Source organism: Photinus pyralis, unplaced genomic scaffold, assembly GCF_008802855.1.
Source record: "Photinus pyralis isolate 1611_PpyrPB1 unplaced genomic scaffold, Ppyr1.3 Ppyr1.4_LG10, whole genome shotgun sequence".
In the NCBI taxonomy this organism is placed as follows: domain Eukaryota; kingdom Metazoa; phylum Arthropoda; class Insecta; order Coleoptera; family Lampyridae; genus Photinus; species Photinus pyralis.
Window position 1 is genome coordinate 16,189,845 of NW_022170250.1, and position 24,427 is coordinate 16,214,271.

Below are 24,427 nucleotides of genomic sequence, written 5' to 3' on the forward strand. Positions count from 1 at the left end.
AAATCTGAGTCTTCTAAGCTTCTAAACCTAAACAGAAGTCAGATTAGGAAGATCGTCGGTGTCTTCACGGGACACTGGATGGTCAACTATCACCTGCACAATATTGGGCTTGTGGAAGACCCTGCGTGCAGGTTTTGTGGTGAGGTAGAGGAAACTACCGAGCATGTAGTCTGTTACTGTGACGCTCTGATCAGGGACAGACATAAACTCCTCGGTGACAGTTACTTGGAACCGAGGGAGGTGAGGAAACTAAGGCTAAACAGGGTCTTATCCTTCATTGAAGGGAACGGGCTCTAAGCTTTGGTTGTTTAGAGAGGGGGTTAGCACAATGGGCCTTTGATGAGCCTAAGTGCTGCCTGTAAAGGCTCCCCTGATAGAATAGAAAGTCGACTTTGTCTCAATATAATAGCACATATAACCCCTGGGGGAAATTCTGCATTGAGAAGAATATTCCCATCTTTCAAGCTGGTCCAGAGGAGGTATTATTGTTTTTGAAATAACACCCCTACAAATATGGCACTTTTAACGGCCATAGATCTGCATTATCTTTAATTTGACCAAATTCGGTAGGGGAGGACTTTAGAGTCAGGCGATTTAGGCGAGGAATTTCCAACTTGAGCCCAGCCTTACCAAAATACAACATCACTTGGGATACCCTCTATAGGGCTATTTGAAAGGATTATTTCCGACGGAATCATTATCTCCCTAATCTCAAACTAGCAACTTTGTTAACTTTAATCACGGATCATAGCCTGCAGACCAATTTCCTTGATTAGACCATCAAATATTAGAGTATCATCCGCAGAGACTATTAAGTTTTAAGCACCGATAAATTAAAAACTTCTTTGTCGTCAAGTACTCGACCAAGCTTCCATATACCTTTACTTTCAGAGGAACCAGCTTTATGTGTTGCTAGTTTGTTAAAAAGATATTTGGAATTAACCAGTTCTTTTCGGTCACAGCAGACTGGTTTTTTATTCCTGACCCATCAAAGTCTGGTTAAAGTAGCCACTAAACAAACAATTACCCGGTGGGTGAAATTAACATTGGAGCTAGCAGGTCTCGACACATCCAAATTTAAGCCTTAATCCACACGCCTTTGGCAACAATCCTAAAAACCACTGGTTGGTCAAGAGATTCGAATACTTTTAGAAATTTCTATAAGTTCCCGTCACAGATGACATGGATTTTGACATTACATTCAGATAAGTAAGATAATCCTGACACTGTCTACTAGATTTAGGAAGTTACAATTTGATTGGTTTTTGTTCGAGAAGTTCGTTTATTATACTTTATGAAAGAAATCATTTTACTCTTTTGAGCTACAGAGGCTCAGACTGCTTTGCACTTGGTCTTCAAAAATCTACGTTGTAATAATTCTGATATCGAGGACTGGAGGTCGAAGTAAAATTATCAAATCAAACGAACTTACCTGAAGTGAAGTTCGATTTTAATTTTATGAGACCTCCAGTCCGAAGATATCAGAACCCACCCTTCCCTTCCCGGTTTGCAAAGCAGTTCTTTAAACTTAATGAAGCTTGCACGCGGTGAGGAGTGCGCCGTGCCTACAGCGCCGGTTTGAGAATATTGTTCTCTTTTCTTTAAACATGTGCTCGTCACGCAGTAGTCCAGGGACGTACTACGTTGTAATAATTCTGATATCGAGGACTGGAGGTCGAAGTAAAATTAAAATCGAACTTCACTTCAGGTAAGTTCGTTTGATTTGATAATTATAGCGGCAGCACCAGATAAGGAATTATAATTATTGTGGTATGAGTTATTAGTGGAGTTCCATTTGTATCCATGCCCCCTTTTTTTATGACTAGTCTTTTCTCTTTATCAGCAGCATTACTCATCGCTTCCAGGCTTGTCGTTATCCACGCATCGCACACCTCCTGGCGAAGGGTATCACACATTCGAGAAGACATGCATGGTATTTCCAAAGAAGCTGCAATATGTTCAACATGAGCAAATCTCGATCCAAAAGTCTCCCTCACGGTTAATTTCATTTTCCTCCGAAGTAGACAGTTTGAATACTGCGTTGCACATGGTGCACTTCAAATGAGAGGTAGATTCTAAGCCGTGTACTTCTTTTGTAAACATCAAATTTTCTAAAGTGCAACCGAATTTAAACACCGTGCGCCGATATAGTGATTATGGACTGGATAAAATGATGTATATTCACAACACGACGCCCCTCCAATGATTGGAGATTACCATGTAAAAGTGAATTAGCAGTCTTATTAGTATAATTTATAAAATTTCTATACTCCTTTAATTTTATAGTAAAGCATAACGGCTTAGAGTAACCATCGGTAAGAATACGTACATTTAGCACGCGTATAAGTACTGGGAAAGGTCAAGAATTCCGAATTCCGACAAGTTTCTCCGCAAGCATAAAAAAGACTAAATCGATTATATAATCAGAAAGGACCGACCAAAATAGCGGCAACGTCACGCGGGTAACGACGGAGGCGCCTCTTATTGCGGTATATTTAAATAAGGGTTAATAATCAAGGAATTAATTTAAATTGTCGCAACAGAAACGTTTATATCTGCCTGCAGCATTTATTCCTGTAACGTAAAGGTAGTCTTCCCTTTTAGTAACAAGTGCTCTTAAATGTCACGCTAACTAAAAGCATACCGTAAGCGAACTGTAAAAGCTGAAATCCCTTGTTCAACGAAGACATTACACTAGAGAATAATGGGAATTGTAATCGTCCTCTGGTGTCACTAATGAAACAGAATTTCGACAAAACCTTAAATTACTGCAACGAAAATATTACATTTTTAGTTAATCGTGCGACTTAATTAAAGCCGCCCGAATTTCTACTGTGTTTAGTAGAGTGGCAACTTTAGAAGTACGTAAAGTACTTAAAATCCCTAGTGTAACGCCACTCATTGAAAATTACAATTAGTAACAATGCGAAATGCTTTAATATTGCAATCAAAATGCGTGCAGTTAATTTGGGTTGAATTTCGTAATGGTATCCTCTTCCTTTTATATCACAAATTGCTCATTTTGTTAAAATTAATAATAATTTAATTTAAGCTCCCAAATAATGAAAGGCCCTCTCTTACCATTAATGAAACGTAATTAACCTTTCGGGTTGTTCGACTCTTTCTTATCTATCGTACGCTTGCCTGCATATTATGTACTAGCACGTTGTTTTTCCATGTTCGCGTATTTTCTATGCAGAGAAAAATCGTTAAATTCAACCTTCCACAATCTCGTTAGCTTGAGTTTTGTTAGAATTAGTAGGTAAGGTATGCCCTTTGCTTTTAAATTGACATTTGCGAAGGACTCGGATTTAATTAAAATACGCATGAAAGACTGGGAATAAAGTAGGGTGCGATTATAAAAGATTGCTTCAATTTTGGAAAGCCAGAAAAGAAATTACAATCTCTGTGGAGAAACCACTTTACAAACGGCATTGTATTAGCTAAAAGTACCAAATTGACTGATCTTTGTAATTAGAGATTTATTTTGCTCTGCAGTATTTATTATTATTGTAACGGAATAACAATTTTGCAAATGCTACCATTCTACTAACTCTTTAGCTTTACTAATATTATAGCATTTCATTATTTGATTTCAGAGGTTCCCCTCTGTAAAAATATGGCTATAACATTTAGTGTTGCAAAGTTACATTTAAAAAACCACCTTTACCTAATTACTTATTTATGTATCAAATACCTAATTGGTGCAAATTGATGCTCGATAATCGTTTGCGGGATAATCCATAAATGTATTAGTTTTGGTTTTCTCCTTCAATAGATTCGTGTTAGGAAATTGAACCGAAGTTATATACTGTCCAGGAAAACACACAAAAGTTATTAAAATTTACATTCCACACGTAGTGGGACGTGACCTTAATATCTAAAAACCTTTACGCCGCGGTTATAATTTATTACTGATGTAGAAAATAACGTGGACCCTTTCTGGCATCGGTAATGCGCTATATAAAATATAAGTAATCCCATACAGATAAATTAGAAATAAGATTTTGTGAAATATGGCTCTTTGTGTTCAACCTTCATCGACATTTCGTTTAGAAAATTGTAGTTGAAAATTACTTTCACCCTAATCTCCAATGTTCTTCAACATCTGTGAATTCTTTTACACTTGTTTGTTGTTATGACAATAGGATTTATGTTGAATTACTAAGCACTCGGAAATTTTCTTTTTGCAATTGAAAAGTGAATAAATAGATAGAATTTTCAAAGCCATGTATAAGATTAACTGTTGAAAGCGTTTTTACTTTTTATTACGAAAGTTTACAATTTAGCATTATAAACCACACTTAATTTTATTTCTCCATTTATTATGTTGGTTGTTTTTATGTGAGACATTAAATATGTTCACTTAATTAAAATGATGCGTGCATTATATTGCTATACGTATAACGAAAGTTTAACAATACAAATCAACAAATGAATACATTAACAAACAATAAATATTGCTGCGACCCTAACATTTGGGGATGCAAAAAAATAAATGCAATGCACCACGTTGGGCGAGCAAATAAAAATGCTGTCTGCAATGGCCCGGCTAAAATGAACCATACACAAAGCATCTTAAATCTTATTAAAATTCTCCCAAGACACATCCGAATCCCGGACCAATGAAAAATTATGGCCGTGATCAAGTTTCCAAAAAGATTATTAACAGAAATGAATTATTAACTGATCAACAAAATTAATCATAATTACGCATGAGACATTTATCTGTATCGTTAATGGGTTCGAATAAACACACGATTTAGATGATTTCACACAAACAAAATTTGTTTTAAACACACAAATTAATTTAATCATAAAACTTATGATACAATTAAGCAAGAATCTTCGAAAGATCTAGAAATTCAAAAAATCATTCTAAAGTTAGAGATGAACCTTACACTTTAGAAAATGGCATTCTTTTTTATCAAGATAATACTAATTCTCAGCACAATCAGACTACAGATTTTAAAGAAATTCATTCAACCCATATTGGAAAAGTTAAAATGAAACACCTTGCCAGGATTGGCCAAAAATTGACTCAGAAATTGAAAAATTAGTGAAGTCGTGTGAATAATGTGCTAAAACTCGGCACAATCCGCCAAAAACCCATGGGAAGAACCAGAAGAAAACTGGGAACGCATTCATATTGACCTGCATAGGTCAAGTAGATGGATGTCATGGGTATACAGCCTCATCCTTCGGAAGTACCCTCCAATTTTAAGAAGGGAAAGGAGTGCACACACGTGTCCATGATGTAAATAATAAAGATGTATAGAAATTTGGAACCGTAGAGAGGAATCTGGGAAAACGATCAAATTCGGTCAATACTAGTCCCGAAGACGGTTACTTTTGCTCCGATTTTAAACAGTTATTTTCCAGCTAAGCCAAACAGGATTCATAATCGGGGTTCCAAAAGAACAGCTATCTGAGAAACGACAAGATGAACAAATGCAGCCTGTGCCAGTTGATGAGATACTAAATCGACCACTTCCTGAATCACACCACCAATATTTCAGGCAGACCAATCCGGGCCAAACGCCAGCCAGCATATCTTCAGGATTATACCCGTTATATTGATTCTAAATTAAGTGGAGGAGAGTATTTAGAGAATATTTCAAATCTTCCACTATCCAAAGTTGGCAAACCGGGATCTGCTGCTTAGTTACTTGTTTATAGAAAATAGTTATTTATGGTATAAGTGTGTTATATTACAAATAAGTCACGCGAGAAAAAATAAGCCCACGAGGCCGTCAGGCCGAGTGGGGTTATTTTCTCAAGTGACTTATTTGTAATTAACACACGTGCACCATACAAACACCTCCTCAAGCTGGTTTAAAACGTGGAAATCTTAAAAACTGCGTGTTCCGCGAAAAGCTAGAGTGCATGGAATACAAAAGCAATAATTCGTTGCTATGGGGAATAATAAACAACAAAAAATTTAGTCAGAAAATTTTCTGAATAATGGCAGATTTGCAAGAACCCCTTTTTGTTCCTGAAGAAGTAATGAAACAGGCTGAGGCAGCATGTCTTAGTTTGCTGCCAAGAAAATCTAAAGACAATTACGACAAAGAGTTCCACCAGTTTGAAGAATGGAGGGAACAGCAAGGTCTGAATGGAGTCAACGAAGAGGTCATGCTGGCTTATTTCCACAATTACAGAAGAAAATTGGCACCTTCTTCGATGTGGACGAAATATTCCATGGTAAAAAGTACTTTGAAGGTATATAAGAATGTCGACATATCAAAATATGGAAAACTGATCAGCTATCTGAAGAATGAAGCAAGGACTCACAAACCTAAAAAGGCGAAGACTTTGGAAAGAGAACATGTAGAGAAGTTTTTGACACAGGCACCTGATAGTAAATACTTGATGATAAAGGTACCGATTCATAATTTCTTTATATATTAGCTTTATGTTCATGTGTTTTGTATTTTTCTAGGTTGCATTGGTAATGGGGATATCAGGTGCATCAGGTGCCTGTCGTTGTGATGAAATCACCAAACTGACAGTTGATGATATTGAAGATAAGGGAGGATACTTATATGTCTCCATACCCGACTCGAAGACAAATGTGTCACGAAGTTTTACTATCATGACAGAAGGATTCTCTATAAACATTCTGGAGCTGTACAGGAAATATGTTTCTTTGAGACCCAAGAACGTTCCACACCGCAGATTTTTCGTGAATTACCAGAAAGAGAAATGCACTATCCAGGCAGTTGGTATAAATACCATATCTAAGGTACCCCAGGCAGTTGCTTCCTTCTTGAACCTACCCGAAGCCCACTCATATACTGGACACAGCATGAGACGTGCGTCTGCAACTCTTCTGGCAAACGCAGGAGCCGATATAACAACACTTAAACGCCACGGTGGATGGAAATCGTCCACGGTGGCCGAAGGCTATATCCAAGATTCAGTCAACAACAAAATCGATATAGCCAAAAGGATTCAAGGAGGCGCCAAAAAAAAAAGTCGTTGATATTCCGTTAGCCTCGACTTCCTTCTCGAATGAAATGGATTGTGTTTCTGTTGAAAATTCTTCCGACATACTTCATGATTCCAAGCGCAACATCGAAGAAGAAAACGATTTCCTTTAATTTCAATATCAATGTGAATTTAAATTAGATTTTTGTGTTGATTTTGTCAGAATAATTAATAAAAGAATGTTCCTGTACTTTATCTTGCTAGTGAGTTATTTTACGTCCATAACTCATTAGTGGGTTATACAGGGTGACAATTTGAAAACTTACCACCCCTCATATCTTAGTAAATAAACGAGATATTTAAAAAAATCAAAATCCGTTTCGGTAATTCGGAGGGGGAATCACAATGACATAGTTGGCGACGCACCCCCTCCAACCCCCTGCGCCCCAGCCACCCCAACTTTTAAATCTTAAATAGTGACCCCCCATGTGTGATACGTCGTTGGAAAGCTCTGAAAAAATGCTTTCCAACCATACCAAATAGCATTACATTTAGGTTAGTAATTATCGTGCAAATCAAAAAATAAACATGGAAAATCGTATTTAACTTGAACTTTCAAAGCCGACTTGACAGCAACTCATTTTTGATCGCCAGTTATAATCTATTCTCAAACTCTTGTCGAACCTTTTCAAATGTTGGTTTTGCAATATTTCGACATTCTTGAATTATTCTCTGCCTTAGTTCGTCTATGTTCGCCGGTTGCGTTTTAAATACGACAGATTTCAAATGTATCATATTAGTTTATTTTTTGATTTGCACGATAATTACTAACCTAAATGTAATGCTATTTGGTATGGTTGGAAAGCATTTTTTCAGAGCTTTCCAAGACGTATCACACATGGGGGGTCACTATTTAAGATTTAAAAGTTGGGGTGGCTGGGGCGCAGGGGGTTGGAGGGGGTGCGTCGCCAACTATGTCATTGTGATTCCCCCTCCGAATTAGCGAAACGGATTTTGATTTTTTTAAATATCTCGTTTATTTACTAAGATATGGGGGGTGGTAAGTTTTCAAATTGTCACCCTGTATTATACCTTACTCGTTTAATTTCGTCATGATAATGACTGGATAACATAGAGGTGTTGGATAAAAATTAAAATTGTCACGTTATATATTAAAAAGTTCACATGTAGAATTAGTTCACATATACTTTTTAAAGGCACTTGGAATCGCTTATTTAATACACAATGTATGTACCTATGTGTAGATAAGTTCATCAACTACACGACTGCATTATACACATAACTTTCTGACATTTTCATACGATAAGTAGAGGTTCAAAAATATCCGGCACAGAAAAACTGCATTTTCCCTGAAGTTTTTAATGGAATGTAATCCATTCGTCCATTCGAAGGTTTTATTTCTCAGCAATTAAAGCCAAAAGAAAAATTTCATGAGAATTACGAAGTAAATACACCGTGTAATCATAGCAGCGCAGAATTTATACAACCCTTCTGATGTGAAACGTCGTTCCACGAGGTTTCAGAACACCGTTTCTCACGAAATATTAACTTAAGTGAAGATTAATTAGGGGTTCATACTCTATAACGCTTTCACTTCCAGTTGCGTGCAAATTCCAGATTGCTACGACATTGAGGTATACCTATATTATATAGTGTTGGATAACTACTTATTCTTTCCCAAATCCCAACCGAACATATTAATTCAATTACCTTTGGTAACTACATTTACTTTGGGCGTTAGACTCTCGAACAAACGGTAGGTATTATTAATTTATTGGATTCAAGCATTACAACGACACATCAATGTCAAGCAGGTGCATTGAATGCAGTTAAAATAGGATCTCTATTTCGTACTCACTACACAAAGAAAATTAATTATACGAAACGAGTTGCTCGCCAATCTGATTATTCTGAATTAAATTAATTTTATTACAGGTGATCATTAACAACTAACAACTCTCTAAGAATGGCCGGCATAGAGTATCCAGATTTCTCCTTTATCGGAAATAGTTTTTCAGATAACCTATCCAACTGTGAATGTTTGACATTTTGATAATTAATTTCTTTTTAATTACTGGGGTTTATGCAATATAGAAATTCATGGAAATTCAAAGAAAATTTCGCAGTGAATCCCTTTATTCATTGTAGTCACTCGAGGGAATGAGAATACAGTTGTTACTTTATCGATAAAATATATAGAAGCAAAGTATTGAAGAGATCGGAATGGTGTTATACATAATTAGGGAAGATGACGTATTATTTTCCTACTACCCCGTGGCACTTAGACATGTTTTTAGTGAATCTATTACCATACTCTAATGAGTCTCGATCCGGAAAAGCAGTGCAAACAACACAAAAAGTGGTTTCCGCTTTCAGAACGTCCTGTAGTCCGCAGCGATCACGATAATTTGCGTTTTTTGACTGCCCATTGACAACAAACAATTCCAACACTGATACTGTAATGAATATATTGCAACCATAGCTTCAGCTATTATAAATGTTTACATGTAGCTGCAACACTCTTTGGCAATTCAGACAGAACGAAACTATTATGGAAATTTACTACTCTCTACCTTTTAACTTCAATATGGCGGGTTACAATTCTGTATCAAACATTTGTATAATGTAGATCTCTCCTCTAATGAGCTTTAAAACAAACTAACAAGCCCAAATAATATGCAGGAGACAGGTTCCATACACAAAATTACAAAAGCTACTATGCACGCCGACACTCAAATAATTATACGGTCCGCATAATACTATTTTGTATGACGAGGAAAATGTTTTCAATTAGCATAGCAGTTCAGTCATAAGTGAGATAGTATAGGGCATGAGAGAACGGTTATTGCATTAATTACATAGTGTATTACAATAATGAGCACCGTTCATATATTAATTAATATTTAACGTAAATTGGTTGCGAAATCATTTAATTAAATGTCTGTTTTGTTATCCGAGTAGCAACAATGCTGCAGTAGTTTACCTGTAATCCACTTAACTATCATTTCATAAACAATTAATTTACTGGCAGACTTCACTTTCGAATTTGATGTTAATAATGAACTTAAAAAAGCCTTTGGACGTTTTTCTACCGAAACTGAAGAATTTTTGTATATCAGAATGTAAATGTCTTGAGGGGCCTGTATAGCCCAGTCAATTTAGACCAAAAATGGGCAATCAGAGGAACTAAAAATACTAGTTCCAATTTTTTCAGAAATGTGTAGAGAGAGGTTCCCTGAACAAGAAAAAATAAAGTCCCTCCATATTCCGGTGCCGCTGGGGGAAGGGGAAGGCCTTAAACGACTCATTTTTCAGTTTTTTTCACTCAAAAATGGTGCGTTACAGTGAAATAGTTCTTCAGTACAAAATGAAAGCTTATTAAATTTGCTACAAGTTTGGTTATATACATTTACCTGAAACCGTCAAGAAAATCTAAATTTCAGGGCTATTTTGATATTAGAAAGTTGATCTTTACCTGACTAGTACTGTAATATTTTTACCTGACGCCCATTACAGTCCTAGTACATGCAAAATAACAATTAGATCATTCATTGAATGAGTTATTCAATCAACGATTGGATAATTATAATGCAGACTATGTGGATATTTTTAAATATTAATATACCTACACAAAGGATAATGGTTTTTTATTACTAGCAATTAATGGAATATGTGTGGAAGTAATTATTCCTTTAGTTTTGCGCCAGTCCTTAAAAGGTTTGTACGCCTTTTCGTACCTTTTTTTTGACTTTGTGGGGAGCGAATATTGCACTACGGCGCGGCGGCCGCAGCTTCGGCTACATTATAACAACGTCTTGCATAGGTACTCTTCTTCACTGATACCTGCTTTTGTACCTAGTTATAAAGACTGTATAGTTGAAAAGTACAAAGCATAAACTGCAAACTGCATTAAAAATGACACTGACCGTTTTAATTATTTTGAAATCTCTATGGAAACAATTAAATGAAGTGATTTTAGCATGCGTGATTAGGTATCAAAATTTCACACATGAATAATTTAATTTGGAAAAGTTTTCTACATGTTGCGGGTTCAGGTAAAATTTTATACATAATACGTCACTAAAGTGAGTCCACCTGACTTGGAGGCATTAAAGAGATACTCGGACGCTGCGCGTCCTCGTACTTTTCAATAAACCTCCGCGTCATGTAAACGACCACTTTCATGACTTATTATGTAAATAACTATTTTTCGAAAAGTGAACCGTTTTATGGTATTAAGGTCCTCGTACCCATCGAATACAACTGCACAATTGGAAGAATAGTGATTTATTATATATGAAGCATACTGCTCACTGATGAAAGAGAAAGTGGTCCCAACATTCCACTTGACTCTGTGAAGGAGAAAGCCACCGTCCACTACAGTGTAAATCGTTGTGAGGTGCACTGCATCCATGCACACAGGGAAAGCCTCATAGAGAGCAGATTTCTTCGTTTTCCTGAAGCATCCTTCGTGGAATAGAGTCATGGGTTATGGAGATAACTCGTACTTCAACAGGTTCGGACTATAGGGATGTTAATGCTGTACAGGTTTTATTGTGACGATTTCCCCTAAAATGACAGGGGGAGGATTTAGAAGCCAAAAATATACGAAAAACGGGAGTGAAAAACAATTTTGTTTAGAAATTACCACCTTTCCGGAGCCGGTAGCACGAAAACGGTTCAGTTTTTGGTAAAGATGCATATAACCAAACTTGTACCAATTTTAATAAGCTTTCATTTTGTACTGAAGAACTTTTTCACTGTAACGCACCATTTTCGAGTTAAAAGCGAAAAACTGAAAAATGGGTCGTTTAAAGCCCCCTCCTGCCCCTAGCGGCACCGGAATTTGGAGGGACTTTATTTTTTCTTGTTCAGGGAACCTCTCCCTACACATTTCTGAAAAAATTGGAACTAGTATTTTTAGTTCCTCTGATTTTGCTATTTTGACTGGACTATGGAAGAACTTGAAAGAGATTTCGAGTAGGTATACCCTTACAGAGTTCAAGAGCTATTAAATGTACTTAGGAGACACTAGGAAGTGTAACGAAGCACCTTCCTTACTAGAAACTTGTGGACCTAATATTTATCTTCCAAGAGGCGACATTTGTTGCATCGTATGTAAACGACTGATAGTAAATACAAGACACCGTATATAATACCAATTTTGTAGCCGTTCTCGTTGTGAGGCTATTTAAATTTATTTTTGCAGCATCCAAATGTCAAGGCATCTTTCTAGAGGCATACGAGTTCATTCGCCTGTAAGAATTTTAAATCTTTTCTCGAGCCTTGGCATTAAGTAAAATTCAACAGATACACTGGTTCAGAAGGTGCCAGAACGACATCTAACTGCGGGGTCAGGGGCAGTGCGGGGTATGCCGGAAACCTGGTTAAAGACAATGCTGACCTCAGCAGAAATAGAAATGAGGAGCAAATATGCCGTTTGATACTTGTTGAACATCCTTACAGAAAGTTAAAGACGCCTTCAAAAAATTTTACGGGCATTTGAGAACCTTTAAATGGCTTTTATAATCTTCGGGTTCTTAAGACACTTGTCTTGAAGAGCCTTTTGGAGTGTTTCGAGATTGTCTATAAAAATTGAAATGCGTCTTAAAGGTTATTTAAGAGCCTTTAATGGTAACAAACTCTCCCCAATAGTTCCAAAAGCTCTTTCTTCTCCTCAACACCTGGGCTTTTAAGAGGTCCAAAGAGTCTTAAAGAATCTCGAAAACTATTTAATAACACTTAAAAGCCTTTAAAGGTGTTTTGAGTGTTTAGGAATATCCGAATCTTCTCAAGAATAGAACCATTTTAGTCTTCAAGAACGTTTGATACAATCGAAGAGTCCTTGTGCGTCTCTAAGAGCTTTTAGCAGTCTTAATGAAAATCCTTTAAAAAAAGGCTCTTATAAGTCGCCTACAGTTTCAAAAGCATCCACAACATTCCTTAGAATCTTGTCGCAGTGTTGAAGAACCATTAATAGTTTTCAATAGGGTTTAAGAGGTTTTAAGATCTTTTGAGGGCCTTATAGGGTGTTTTAGAATTTAAAAATCTTCAGAAGTGCCCTCATCTAATGATTCTAATGATCCCCACAGCCTGTTAGAGCCCTTGTAGACTAACGTGTGCCATTAAGATATGAATTAACTCTGAACAACCTTTAAAACCTATTACGCGCATTAAAACCCACTCTTTTCCAAGTTTTTTAGAACATTTAGGGGCCTCTAGCAGTTTCTAGGGGCTGTAAAAGGATTCAAAAATCTTGTAAAGGTTTTAGAGCTTTTAAAAACCTTTAACACCTCTTAGGAACCATTATTGTTGTGTAAACTAAGCCATGCGGAGATTTTACTTTACTTCAGCACCAGTAATAACGATGGGACACCCTGTATGTGAATTTCATTTATTGTTAACGTTAAATTTGGTTGTTTGTTGGAGAAAAAACTCAATGTCGATCATATTATTTGATTTCGAAGTCAATGTTTTGTATCAGAATTAATGATGTTTGATTTTGTTTAAATAATTGTGTTGTTTATTTTGTTTCGGTGATTGCGAATTTGAATTGCGTGTTGTATGATTAAGTTTATTCATCTCTAATTATTTGCGTTGTATTTGTAAAAGTTTATCTCATGTTTTTCTCCGGTCATTTGCGCGCTGAAAATTTAATTAATCTCAAGAGAAGGATGTGTTATTTATTTTTTTATTTATTTTATTTATTGTGTTACGGTAGGACGAACGGAAGTGAGGGGAGGGAAAAGGTTTTAAATAAACGAATCGGATGTTAAACGACACCTTTTGTTGGTCAAGCTTTTGTTTGGTTAATTGCAGGCCTTTTCGATCGATTTTTTTGGACGTTGAAACGTTGCCGTATTTTGCAAGACAGTTTACCTTGCCATAGAAGAAAGTTAACGTCTAAAAGTGCACGTTAAGTCGAGGAAAGGAAAGCGTATTATTAGGAAGGAGATTTCCAGTACCCGATACATGGAGTTTTGTCAACCATTAAAGGTCCAAAACTATAATAATTGTAATTACAAATTTAAGTTTATAAATAGCTTTCTTTAGTTTTCTTTGTAGTTCCTATTATTTTCTGCTATTGTAAATTGTAGATGCCTTGTGTGGGCTTGACCCGTTGGCAGCTCAAATTATTTAATTAAAAAATAAACAAAGAAGTCAGTGTCGTCTAAATCAAGGTTGAAGTTAAAGTGAGGTTCCGAGGCATCATTCGACTTGGTGTTTATTTTATGTGTTAGTGCGTTTGTTTGTTGAAAACCGGAGATTTTGGATTATTGACACTTTAGGGCAATTAAAATTTCTTTAATTCATTGTTCTATCAATCGCTTGTTGCGTGTTGTATTTTATCTGGCCCTGAGTGCCACTCTTTATTTCAGCCTGATTGTTTTATGTCAAATGCACTTGTAAATGATAGATTTTGTGATTAATAGTGCCAAAAATTACGACCTAACGTTTCATGTTTAATTTTTTTTTATTTCGCTTCCAGAATTACATCAGATGTTGATTAAAAAAGTTTTAACTAATTCTTTGGAATGTTGGAGTCGGTTGAGACTGCTAAACCAATAATATTTACATCAATATCAAGATTTTCGTCGTGGTGGAGGCTGCATGTGTCTTACAAACACTATACTTATTTATTTTAAAGGCTTTATTAGTACCTGAGTGTAATTATTGAGCTAGGTGGGTATATGTCTTTCGGGTGGTTTAATGACCCTTTGCCAATTCACATAGCAATATGAGTTTTCAAATGTTTTCAACATATCCCAGGGGATTCCTAAGGAAGAACCTTTAATTGATTTTTATAGCTTTTGAGTAGAAAATGGTCTCTAAAAGCTTTCTATAAAAAAAAAGGTTCAATTTTATTGGATAATATTTTGATGATAAATACCCAGAAATCCATGGAAACCTGGTCATAAGCGCCTTCGATATGTTTCATGTAGGTAATGAACTTACAATTGCCACATTAGCAATCACGACTCATTTCAGAAAACATATCAGGTGTTAATACCAATAACTTGCTCATTAGCGATGTTAGACAACGTCTTGTATTTGAGTCGTCTGTCATTAGGTCTTTATCCACCTGAGACATCAATTTCCTCGACCAAAGACCTCGGAAATTAAACTTCTCGCGTGGATAAAGAACCTGATGACACTCATAATTAAATAGCTATCATTTAAAGGTAATTGAGTCTTTAGGAATATCCGAAATTTCAATCTCGTTTTCAATGCTAGAGCTTATAGAACAGGCCTTCAAAAGTCTACAGACCATTCTAAGCCGTTGGAATTACGGATTTTTGAGCGTCGTGTGAACTCGTTGCGCGTGCTTTAAAGACTTGATTATACACTTGTCTCTTAACATACTATTACGTTTACCTAACGTTGCTGGCGCCAAATAAAAACGCTGTGGGCACTGTGCAATGGTATGCGATCAGTTACACCACCCACAAAACACCTGTCCAGCTAGCTCAAACAAAATAAAATTGAAATTGTTTCTATGATCAAACTTCCGTAACCTGCCACAAAGAAAAATCCCAATATTGACTTAAATTACTCATTTGGGAGACTCAGTAGACTCGATCAACTTCTGACTATTCCGAAGACTACACAACTTTTCATTAACACCTGACACAATTCTTGGACACGAGACGAAAAATCTGACATGAAAACTCTATCGGGGTCGCACAATGGGTTTGAATAAACACATAATTAACTGATTAACAATGACAAACATTTATTCCGAAAGAGGTCCCGGTGGCTTGAAATGCATTGGCATACTCCCAGACTGAGTGCATGAAATTGTTTATAAATTACGAAATTATCGATATAATAGAATAATCGCCAGACAAGGCGAGAAATTACGTCGTCATTTGCGTTTCATATAAAATGTACACATACACAATACACATGTTACCCTAAAAAAAAACAAAGATGTGCTCTATAGCTATTTGTGTATTAAGAGCGCAAAATGATATATTGTCGATTGAAAGAGACAGTTGCCGCGCGACGAAGGACCGCGGCAATCTCTTGAAATCGACAATCAATTTGCGCTCGAATTACACACAGAATTTTTTCTACAATAGGACTGTTCACATTTCCAAAAATTTACATCTTTCACTCAAATTAAAGATGTGACCTTAGATAATCTTAGATGTCATTTACTCGTTGTCATTGGACACTCTGAGCAATGCATATTTGATTTATAGTTAAAAATTAAGGAACACTCAGAAACTGAAATTGAAATTTTACCGAAATTTGATCAATTTGAAATATTGGGTCACCCATGCGCTTTTTATGTTCGTAATTTCCACGCGCTTACTCCAGGGCCAGCCTTCTTTGTACCTTTCGTAATAACTGAGATGCCAATGGAGGGTTCTAATAATATGTACACCTTATAGCGTTGAGAACACGTTATGGTTTCCAAGACGCCTTGTGGAGGCTTTTTCGCTCAATATGCGTATTCGTTATTTGAGCTTAGCATGTGTACAGGGTTCTACTATTACCCCTATCCAGTTTTTCTGAGATGCATATTTAGTATAAACTAATGAACGCAATTCGAAGTCTATGCTGCGTTATCATTCTCGCAGATACATTATGCTTCAACCAAACAATAATCTTATTAGTTACTCCGATTTAACGTTAAACAAATTAAACATAAAGCACAAATCCGGATTTGATTAACTGTCACGTTTGGCATTAAGTAGAAATAAAATGATTGAAACAAAAGACATAAGAGATTTTGGCGTATTTTGGGGTTGCGGATCTATAAGAACTGTTCATGTATAAAGTTCTTCTGTCATTTTTATTGTTTACCATAAAAAGTTTGGGAATACTAAATGAAGCGCGAGGAACAATTGTCTGTCGTTTCTAATTCAGAATGGAATATTCCAAATTTCGCCAATGTCTGCGAAAAAAATTTGTGCGTGCTTTATTTAAACCTAAATTTATTATGTACTTACTTAAATTAGCCCACTTTGTTAAAAACAGAGGAAAAATGTAATGTAACTTATAAAAGTTTGCGTAAACTTATATCAACTGCTGAAATGAAGATAAACTGTACAACTCGGGAAGCGAAAGCTTCGCCTGCCAAACTTTTTTCTTGCTTTTCTATTTCATAATTGTTCTAAACTACTTACACGTGGGACAGTTGATGCTAATACGCGGAAATTCGGGAGATTGAAGGAAAAGTCTGGCAAATCGATCTGTGTTTAGTATCGTAAACACTTCTGCGTTCGTTACCCCCACCGACCGCCTAATAGGGCATTATTTAGGACGGATAACACTCTGCAGTCCAGTGAAAGATTTTTATTTCCGTTGCCAAATCGCCCTTCCAGAAGTTCAATAAGACGCAGCTGCACGTACTTGAAGGTATAAACTCCGAAGAATGTTTTGCGACCGTCCTAAATCGCTTATTCTTATGCGCCCTACGAATTTCATATATTCTAATTCACTCTATTGCACCGCGTGGAAAAGTAAATACGTATTGCTAACCGCTATAGAGCGTAAATGTTTATTTGATAAAATAACTTACCAAAGAGGTTATTAGGTAGCTGTGGTAATCACTCATCATTCCAATTTGCTGGGCCTGCTTCAAAACATCGTAAATTTTCTCGGTTGAGCAGTCTAAGACGATGTGAGACTCGGCCGAGTTCTTGATTTGTTTCAGAAGGGGCCTGGAAAACAAATTAGACATTATTAATATCTACGAGTAAAATCCTTTTATCAAATTTGTTTTAATCAACTTTTGGCTACAACAAACTGAATTCGGTGGATAGCTTTATCAGTTTGGTGTTCAAATATTAACTTATATTATTAGCTGTAATATGCCGCCAAATGTTTTTGGTCCTATATACGAAAGAAGAGCGGTAGCACTCGCGTCCCTGGAACACTGAACTATAAAAATCAAACTATCGATAGCCCACAATCAATTGTGGACACTTTCGCCGAATACTTCAAAAGCGTTTATAAACAACCTTCTTCAACAAGCGATACGGTGCCTCCTAGTATATTTAGTGAGCTGATTAATATCAAAGCTAATGTCAGTGAGGAAGACGTTATCGCTGCCATAAAAAAACTAAAAAATAAACCCACTGCAGGAACTGACCAAATTCCAGCGTACCTAATTAAAGACTGTGCCCGCATATTTTCGATACCACTGTCAATGTTATTTAATTTATCACTTAAAAACTGCGTTTTTCCATCAGTATGGAAAACTGCAAGGAGCTCTCCCGTACTAAAATCTGGATCTCAATCGGATGTGGAAAACTACAGACCCATATCTATACTCTGCAATTTTTCCAAAGTATATGAGATAATGCTTCATGAAAAGCTGGCTTTTCAATTTAAAGCACATTTGTCGGAGCATCAACATGGATTTCCATCGAAGCGATCGACTATAACAAATCTGGCCTGCTTTACGGAGTACTGTCTGGAAACTTTAGACGAACAAGGCCAAATTGACACTATATACACTGATTTTCGTAAAGCCTTCGATCAAATTGACCATAACATTATACTTGGCAAGCTAGAGAGCTATGGTTTTAGCAATTCGCTACTTAAGTTGCTGAGGTCTTACCTGTTACACAGGAGACAAATTGTATCATATGGCGGGTATAATTCAAAATCGTTTACCCCAACATCCGGAGTGCCCCAAGGATCTAACCTGGGTCCATTTATATTTTTAGTATTCATTAACGACTTACCAAATTTCATTTCTGCTAGAAAATTGATTTACGCCGATGACATGAAAATATTTAAAAAGATAAATAATATACATGACTGTCAGATTCTCCAGAACGATTTAAATGTTATATATGATTGGTGTGAAAATAACAAACTACACCTAAACATTACTAAATGTAAAGTGGTGTCATACTCACGAAAAATCAACCTCTTCGTTATACATATACAATAGCCAACGAAACGTTAAATAGAGTCACCATGGTCAAAGATTTAGGCGTCACTTTTGATAATATGTTAACGTTTGCGTTTCATATTAATGACATGGTAAATAAAGCAATGAAAGTAGCGGGGGATGTTATACGCGTCAGCGCGGAATTTTCCAGCATCGCAACAATTAAATCTCTCTACACAACATTGGTTCGACCTAAACTGGAATACGGAGCAATCATATGGAGTCCACTGTACAAAAAGTACGAAAATGACATCGAACATGTGCAGAGGAGAATTATTAAATATATGTGTTTCCGCAAGGATGGTCACTACCCGGAAAGAGGCTACCCCCAGGCAATTATGCTAGAAAACTTTGATCTTGTCCCGCTAGTAGTTAGGAGAAGGCGAATGGCTGTTACTTATCTATATAAGCTTGTGCACAACCTAACTGACTGCAATTTGCTACATAACTCGATAAAATTTTATATACCACGTCCCTCATCTAGGAATAAAATCACATTTCAATTGCCAAGATGTAGAACCAATATCAGACAAAGCTCACCGATTTATACAATGTGTTATCACTATAATGATATTTCAAGTCATGTAGATATTTTTCACACTCCATTACCTATCATCATTGAATTTATAACTATCAGAAGCGCAGGTTAAATGGCAGGATATGTGACTGTTTTCAATAGTTTAAATTACAAGACGTAGATGTCTCTACCATCGAGAAAGATGAATAATAATGTCAGTTTTTTACCTTTGTTAATTATTATACAGGAATCTGTAATGAACCCACTATCTCGATTTGTAATTGTTGTATACAGAATTCTAGATACCCAAGAAACGTACTTATAAGGCATTTATGTGGCACACAGGATGTTGAATGACGTAAGATAAACATTCTTCCTTTCATGAATCGTGACCTTACTTAACATTCCTTAAGGAAGATTGAATTACATTTGAGCAGGAAAGCAAAAAATACGCAGGCATCCTTGATCACTGTAACAGAAATTAAATGTACCTACCTATCTATTCTTAATTTTTGTGTGTGTCGGTTAAACCGTTGCCACCGGTTAAACTACCTAGGACAGGGGTCGGCAACCTATTGAAACGGAAGAGCTAAAAATTACAATTTACAAAATTTCCCAATTCTTAAAGAGCCACAAATAATTTTTGATTCAATATTATAGTTTTTGGCTATATACAGGGTCCTGCAACAGTCCGTCGGTTTTTCCTACATAGCTGATAGATACCTGGTAAAAATATTGGTGGTTGCGGATCTACAGAAATTATTTTTGAATGTACAGGGTGTTCCATTTTTACGATGTCAATTAATAACTGATCTTTTTAAATAGAACATCCTGAATATTTGGTTGTTTCAATGCCGTTTGTTCAAAGTGCTATAACTATTCTTTTTCAAATGGAACTACCACTATTTTATTTCGCTATTCGCTTTTGTCTTCTCTTAAATGTTTATAAGGGGTGCCCTGTGCTTAAACTCCGCAGTGTTTAGGTTATTCAATATTTTTCACAAAAGTACCTACTCATTAATTAATTACGTGTTTATACATCGGAGTAGGCTGGCTATAATAAAAAAAACAAAAGAATACCAGAAAGTAAACAAGTGTCAAAAATTAGATAATTATTTGCTGCAAGTATACTTTTGATACAAAATAAGATTAATTAAAAAGGCGAATTTCGAACAAATGAACTAATTTCTTTAGATAAATACGGAGAGCCGCAACTTTATAGGTATCAAAAGAGCCGCAGGTTGCCGACCCCTGATCTAGGATCACACGTCACACCTGGCAATTTTGATACAAAATAAAAAGGTCGTTAACCTCTTTTCTTTTAAATTCTGACGTTTGAAATTTGTTCTCAATGGTTAATCGATAACTTATCGATAATTATCGATTAATAGATAGTCAATCGATAAATTTAAAAAAAATGGTCGACCGGTCAACAAAAAAAGAATTTTTTGCGCATGGGATTTACACAATATATATTCTGACTATAATAAGCAAAAATAAATAAAAAGTGCGATTAAGACATCGAAAATATTTGCTTTTACAAAAGTTACAGCGATTTGATTGAAAGCTTTCAGGGGCGAAAATTAAAGCTGGAATCTTTGTTTTCCCTAAAAAAAAAAGAAAAATGGAGGGTGATATTTTTCCGCGGTTACTTAGCAAAGAGGAAAAAAAATCCTGGAACAGTTTTAAGGCAATAGTCCATGGTTTCCCGTTCAGTGTTTCCTGGGAAACCATAGAGCTGAAAATTATGACGAGCTGACAGGATTTGGTTTTGTATCATGGGGTATAGAATGTCTCTAAAGAATAAAGATGCACAGGTTACATTCTCATTTAGATCAATTTAAGGATAATATGGGAGCTTATTCGGAATAAGGACAACACTTTCTCGAGACAATGGAACTTAGGCACCTTCCCAAGGCCAGGAAGTTGGAAGCATGATGGAAGATCAGATTCAGTTGAACATGACAAAAACAGCAAAACTGTTCCATTTTTAAACATTTAGACTCTAAGATAAACAAATTATAAATGTAGAAACGTTACCATTTAATAAATCATGCCTATGTAAGTAGGATTCTATAGGTATTTTTATTTTTTGGTTTTTTGCATTTTTTTCACACAAAAACAAATACATAACCATTTTTTGTTCTAATTCTTATTTGTGGCTATAGAAGCAATAAAAATAAGGTATATATGTCCCATGCGCAAAAATGCTGTAGACCGGTGTAATTTATCGAAAATGTTAAAGGATTGGTCGATAAACCTATAATTTCCGATAATCTATCGATTAATCTCACAACTAAACTATTAAGATAGATAATTATCGAGAGAATTTTTAACGACATAAACTTTTCAATGTTTAGGTATACCAGTTTACTTCCAACAAAAGCGATGTAAAAGCATTGTTGAGTTGCCATATGATCACAATTCACAACCTACTGCTGTACTCATTTTTGAGGATTATCGTCCACTTGATCACCTTTGATTTCAGACAACTTGAGCATCAAAAGATCCTGTTTTATTTAAATTATCTCTCGCAATATCAATACCAAAAAAACAAAAATGTTAGCGAGTGTACGCATGGATGATGTAATATATCGATTGAGAATATATATCGATGAGATTTATGAAAAAGTATCGATAGTTTTCTCTTGATAATTTCCGCTACTTATTTATTAATCGATAAATATCAGAGATAGACAATTTTCGTGGCAATAATAATCGATTATTATCAGCAGCTAACAATCATTATTAATTATTTTCAAAAGTTATCGATAATTATCAAACGTTATCTTTCATTATCGAAAATTAGCCTTACGATTTATCGATAATTGTCGATTATTATCGAAAGTTAACGATAAGTGATCAAAGTTATCGATAATTATCGATAGTTATCAATTAATGATTAATCGATAATTATCAGACTGAACAGACTTATCGATAAATCGATAACAATTTCATTTATCGCTCAGCTCTAGTAGGTATACGAATTCACGTAAACTGGGACCGATTTATTTGTGCACAATGCTGCATGGTTATAAAAAAAGCTGATTCGCGAAATTTAGTTATCAAATGTGAATGTGGAAATGATGTAGCTGCCTGCTTGCAACGGACAATATTTTGCCTTAAAATTTTTTTTGATCGTTTTTTAATAACAAAATCTCCCGCTTTCAGTAAAAATGTGGAACCTGCCTATTTTACTGCCTGTGAATAGAATGTATGAAATTGCATTCCTTCAAGGACAAGGACTGCAAGCTTCGTTCGTCTAAATGTATTATTATTTACATTACAAATTTACGCAATGCTTCTTAAGGGATCTATTTTTAGAACATTCCAATCCTATTTATAAAACCATTCCAATGATAACACAAAAAACATCCGGAGTTCCTGACATCTGACGATTAAAAAGGAAAATATTCGAATGGTCAAAATAAATGGTTTGTAATGCTGCCATCTAATGTCAATGTAACGCTCCACTTTCGATCGCCCACGGACTTTCAAACGATCGAACTGCTCCTAGCGGCGGCCAGTTGGCACATGGTCACAAACTGTTATATGGGATCCGCGCTTCTGATAGTTATAAATTCAATGCTATCATTCTTAATTATATTACTTAGTTATTATTTTTTTTTACGAGTTAGTTACTTCATTAATTTTTACTCTCTCACTTATAATTTTGTCCTATTCTAGGGTGTTGTATTACACCTGTTTGGACAATAAAGATTATTATTAAATGTAAAAGATCGTAACACGAATATTTGCCGAGATATTCGCTTCGCTTGATAAGCGCAAATACTGTACTCTGCCTATACTTCGAGCACGTAAACATAGAGAAGCTTTGTTTATGCGTAGATATTCATCTCTGACTAGACTTCGACCTATTCCTGAAATCCCCACCCCCATAGCATTTGATGTCCAATTTTCAAAATTGGATTCTACAGGCCAAAGTTCTTGCCCGGACGATTTCGGCCACTATTTCTACCACATTTACAGGTAAGCGTACAGCTGTTTTCCCAAAAATCGGTGCATTTTAAATCGATCGAAAAAGGACTCTTTTATACCGTGTGTCCCAGGGAGAACGCACCATAGGGAAACAGCAGGCCTTTGAAGTTAGCGTTAAACGTGCTTTATTGCGCTTGCCTGATGCTAGAAAGAAATACGTTGCCGTTTCCCTATGGTGCGTTGTACCTGAGACACACTGTATATTTTGGCCTGTGAAATCCACAAAAACGACAAAAATTTTCAAACTTGACCCGCTATGTCAAAAGTTTCTACTCCTGTTCATTTTTCTCTGGAGTACGGTTTCTTGTCCATAACTTTTGATGTAGTATACCTGTAGATAGTCTAGCTATTTTACCAAAAATCAATAAATTTTTGATCACCATAAAAACAGTTTTTCTTATAAATTATACGGCCTCCAAAATTCAAAACTTTTGGTTCCATCCCGTTTTCGTTTTTTTATGGAAATTGTTTTTTTGTTTTCATTTTGCATTTTGATCTAAGCGTCCAATCGTCAAAATTCACGGTCGTTTGAGGACAAGCCATTTTTTCTGTCTTTCTATTTTGCTCGAGGATCTACAGGAAAAGGGGTTCATGGATCTTAGACCAGAAGATATACAAAAGACCCTAGGCGTACAATGGGTGCCAATCCAAGATGTTTTTCGGTTCAAAGTAGATCTACCCCGGAGAACACACCTACCAAACCAAGGGCCCTATCTCAGATCGCAAGATAATATGTGCCACTAGGCTGGCTAGCCCCAAAGGTAATACAGTCTAAACTGTTCATGGAGGAGCTTCCGACAGAAGCCATTGAGTGGGACGAGAAACTATGGACTGGGTTAATGGATAATTCTAAGAAAATCTCATGCAAGTAGGGCAGATCGAAATCCCAAGTTTGATCCGCTACGACGGGAAAGTAACCATCGAGCTCGAGCCTTCTGTGGCGCCTCAGAAAGCGAAAACATCGATGGTAACAGCCAATCTAAGGTGGCCCCGATCAAATTGAAGAAGATCCTACCGCGGTTGGAGCTCTGTGGAGCAGCGCTGAC

General features: G+C 36.0%; 1 protein-coding gene across 1 annotated transcript in view; it reads right to left on the reverse strand.

Annotated features, from left to right (window-relative positions):
* Positions 1 to 24,427, reverse strand: part of LOC116162394 (glutamate receptor ionotropic, kainate 2-like) — a 165,353-nt gene that overhangs the window by 73,983 nt on the left and 66,943 nt on the right. Inside the window, exon 4 of the mRNA XM_031476010.1 lies at positions 17,483 to 17,624. Within this exon, the coding sequence (XP_031331870.1) occupies positions 17,483 to 17,624 (142 nt within the window). The remainder of the gene's footprint in view (positions 1 to 17,482; positions 17,625 to 24,427) is intronic.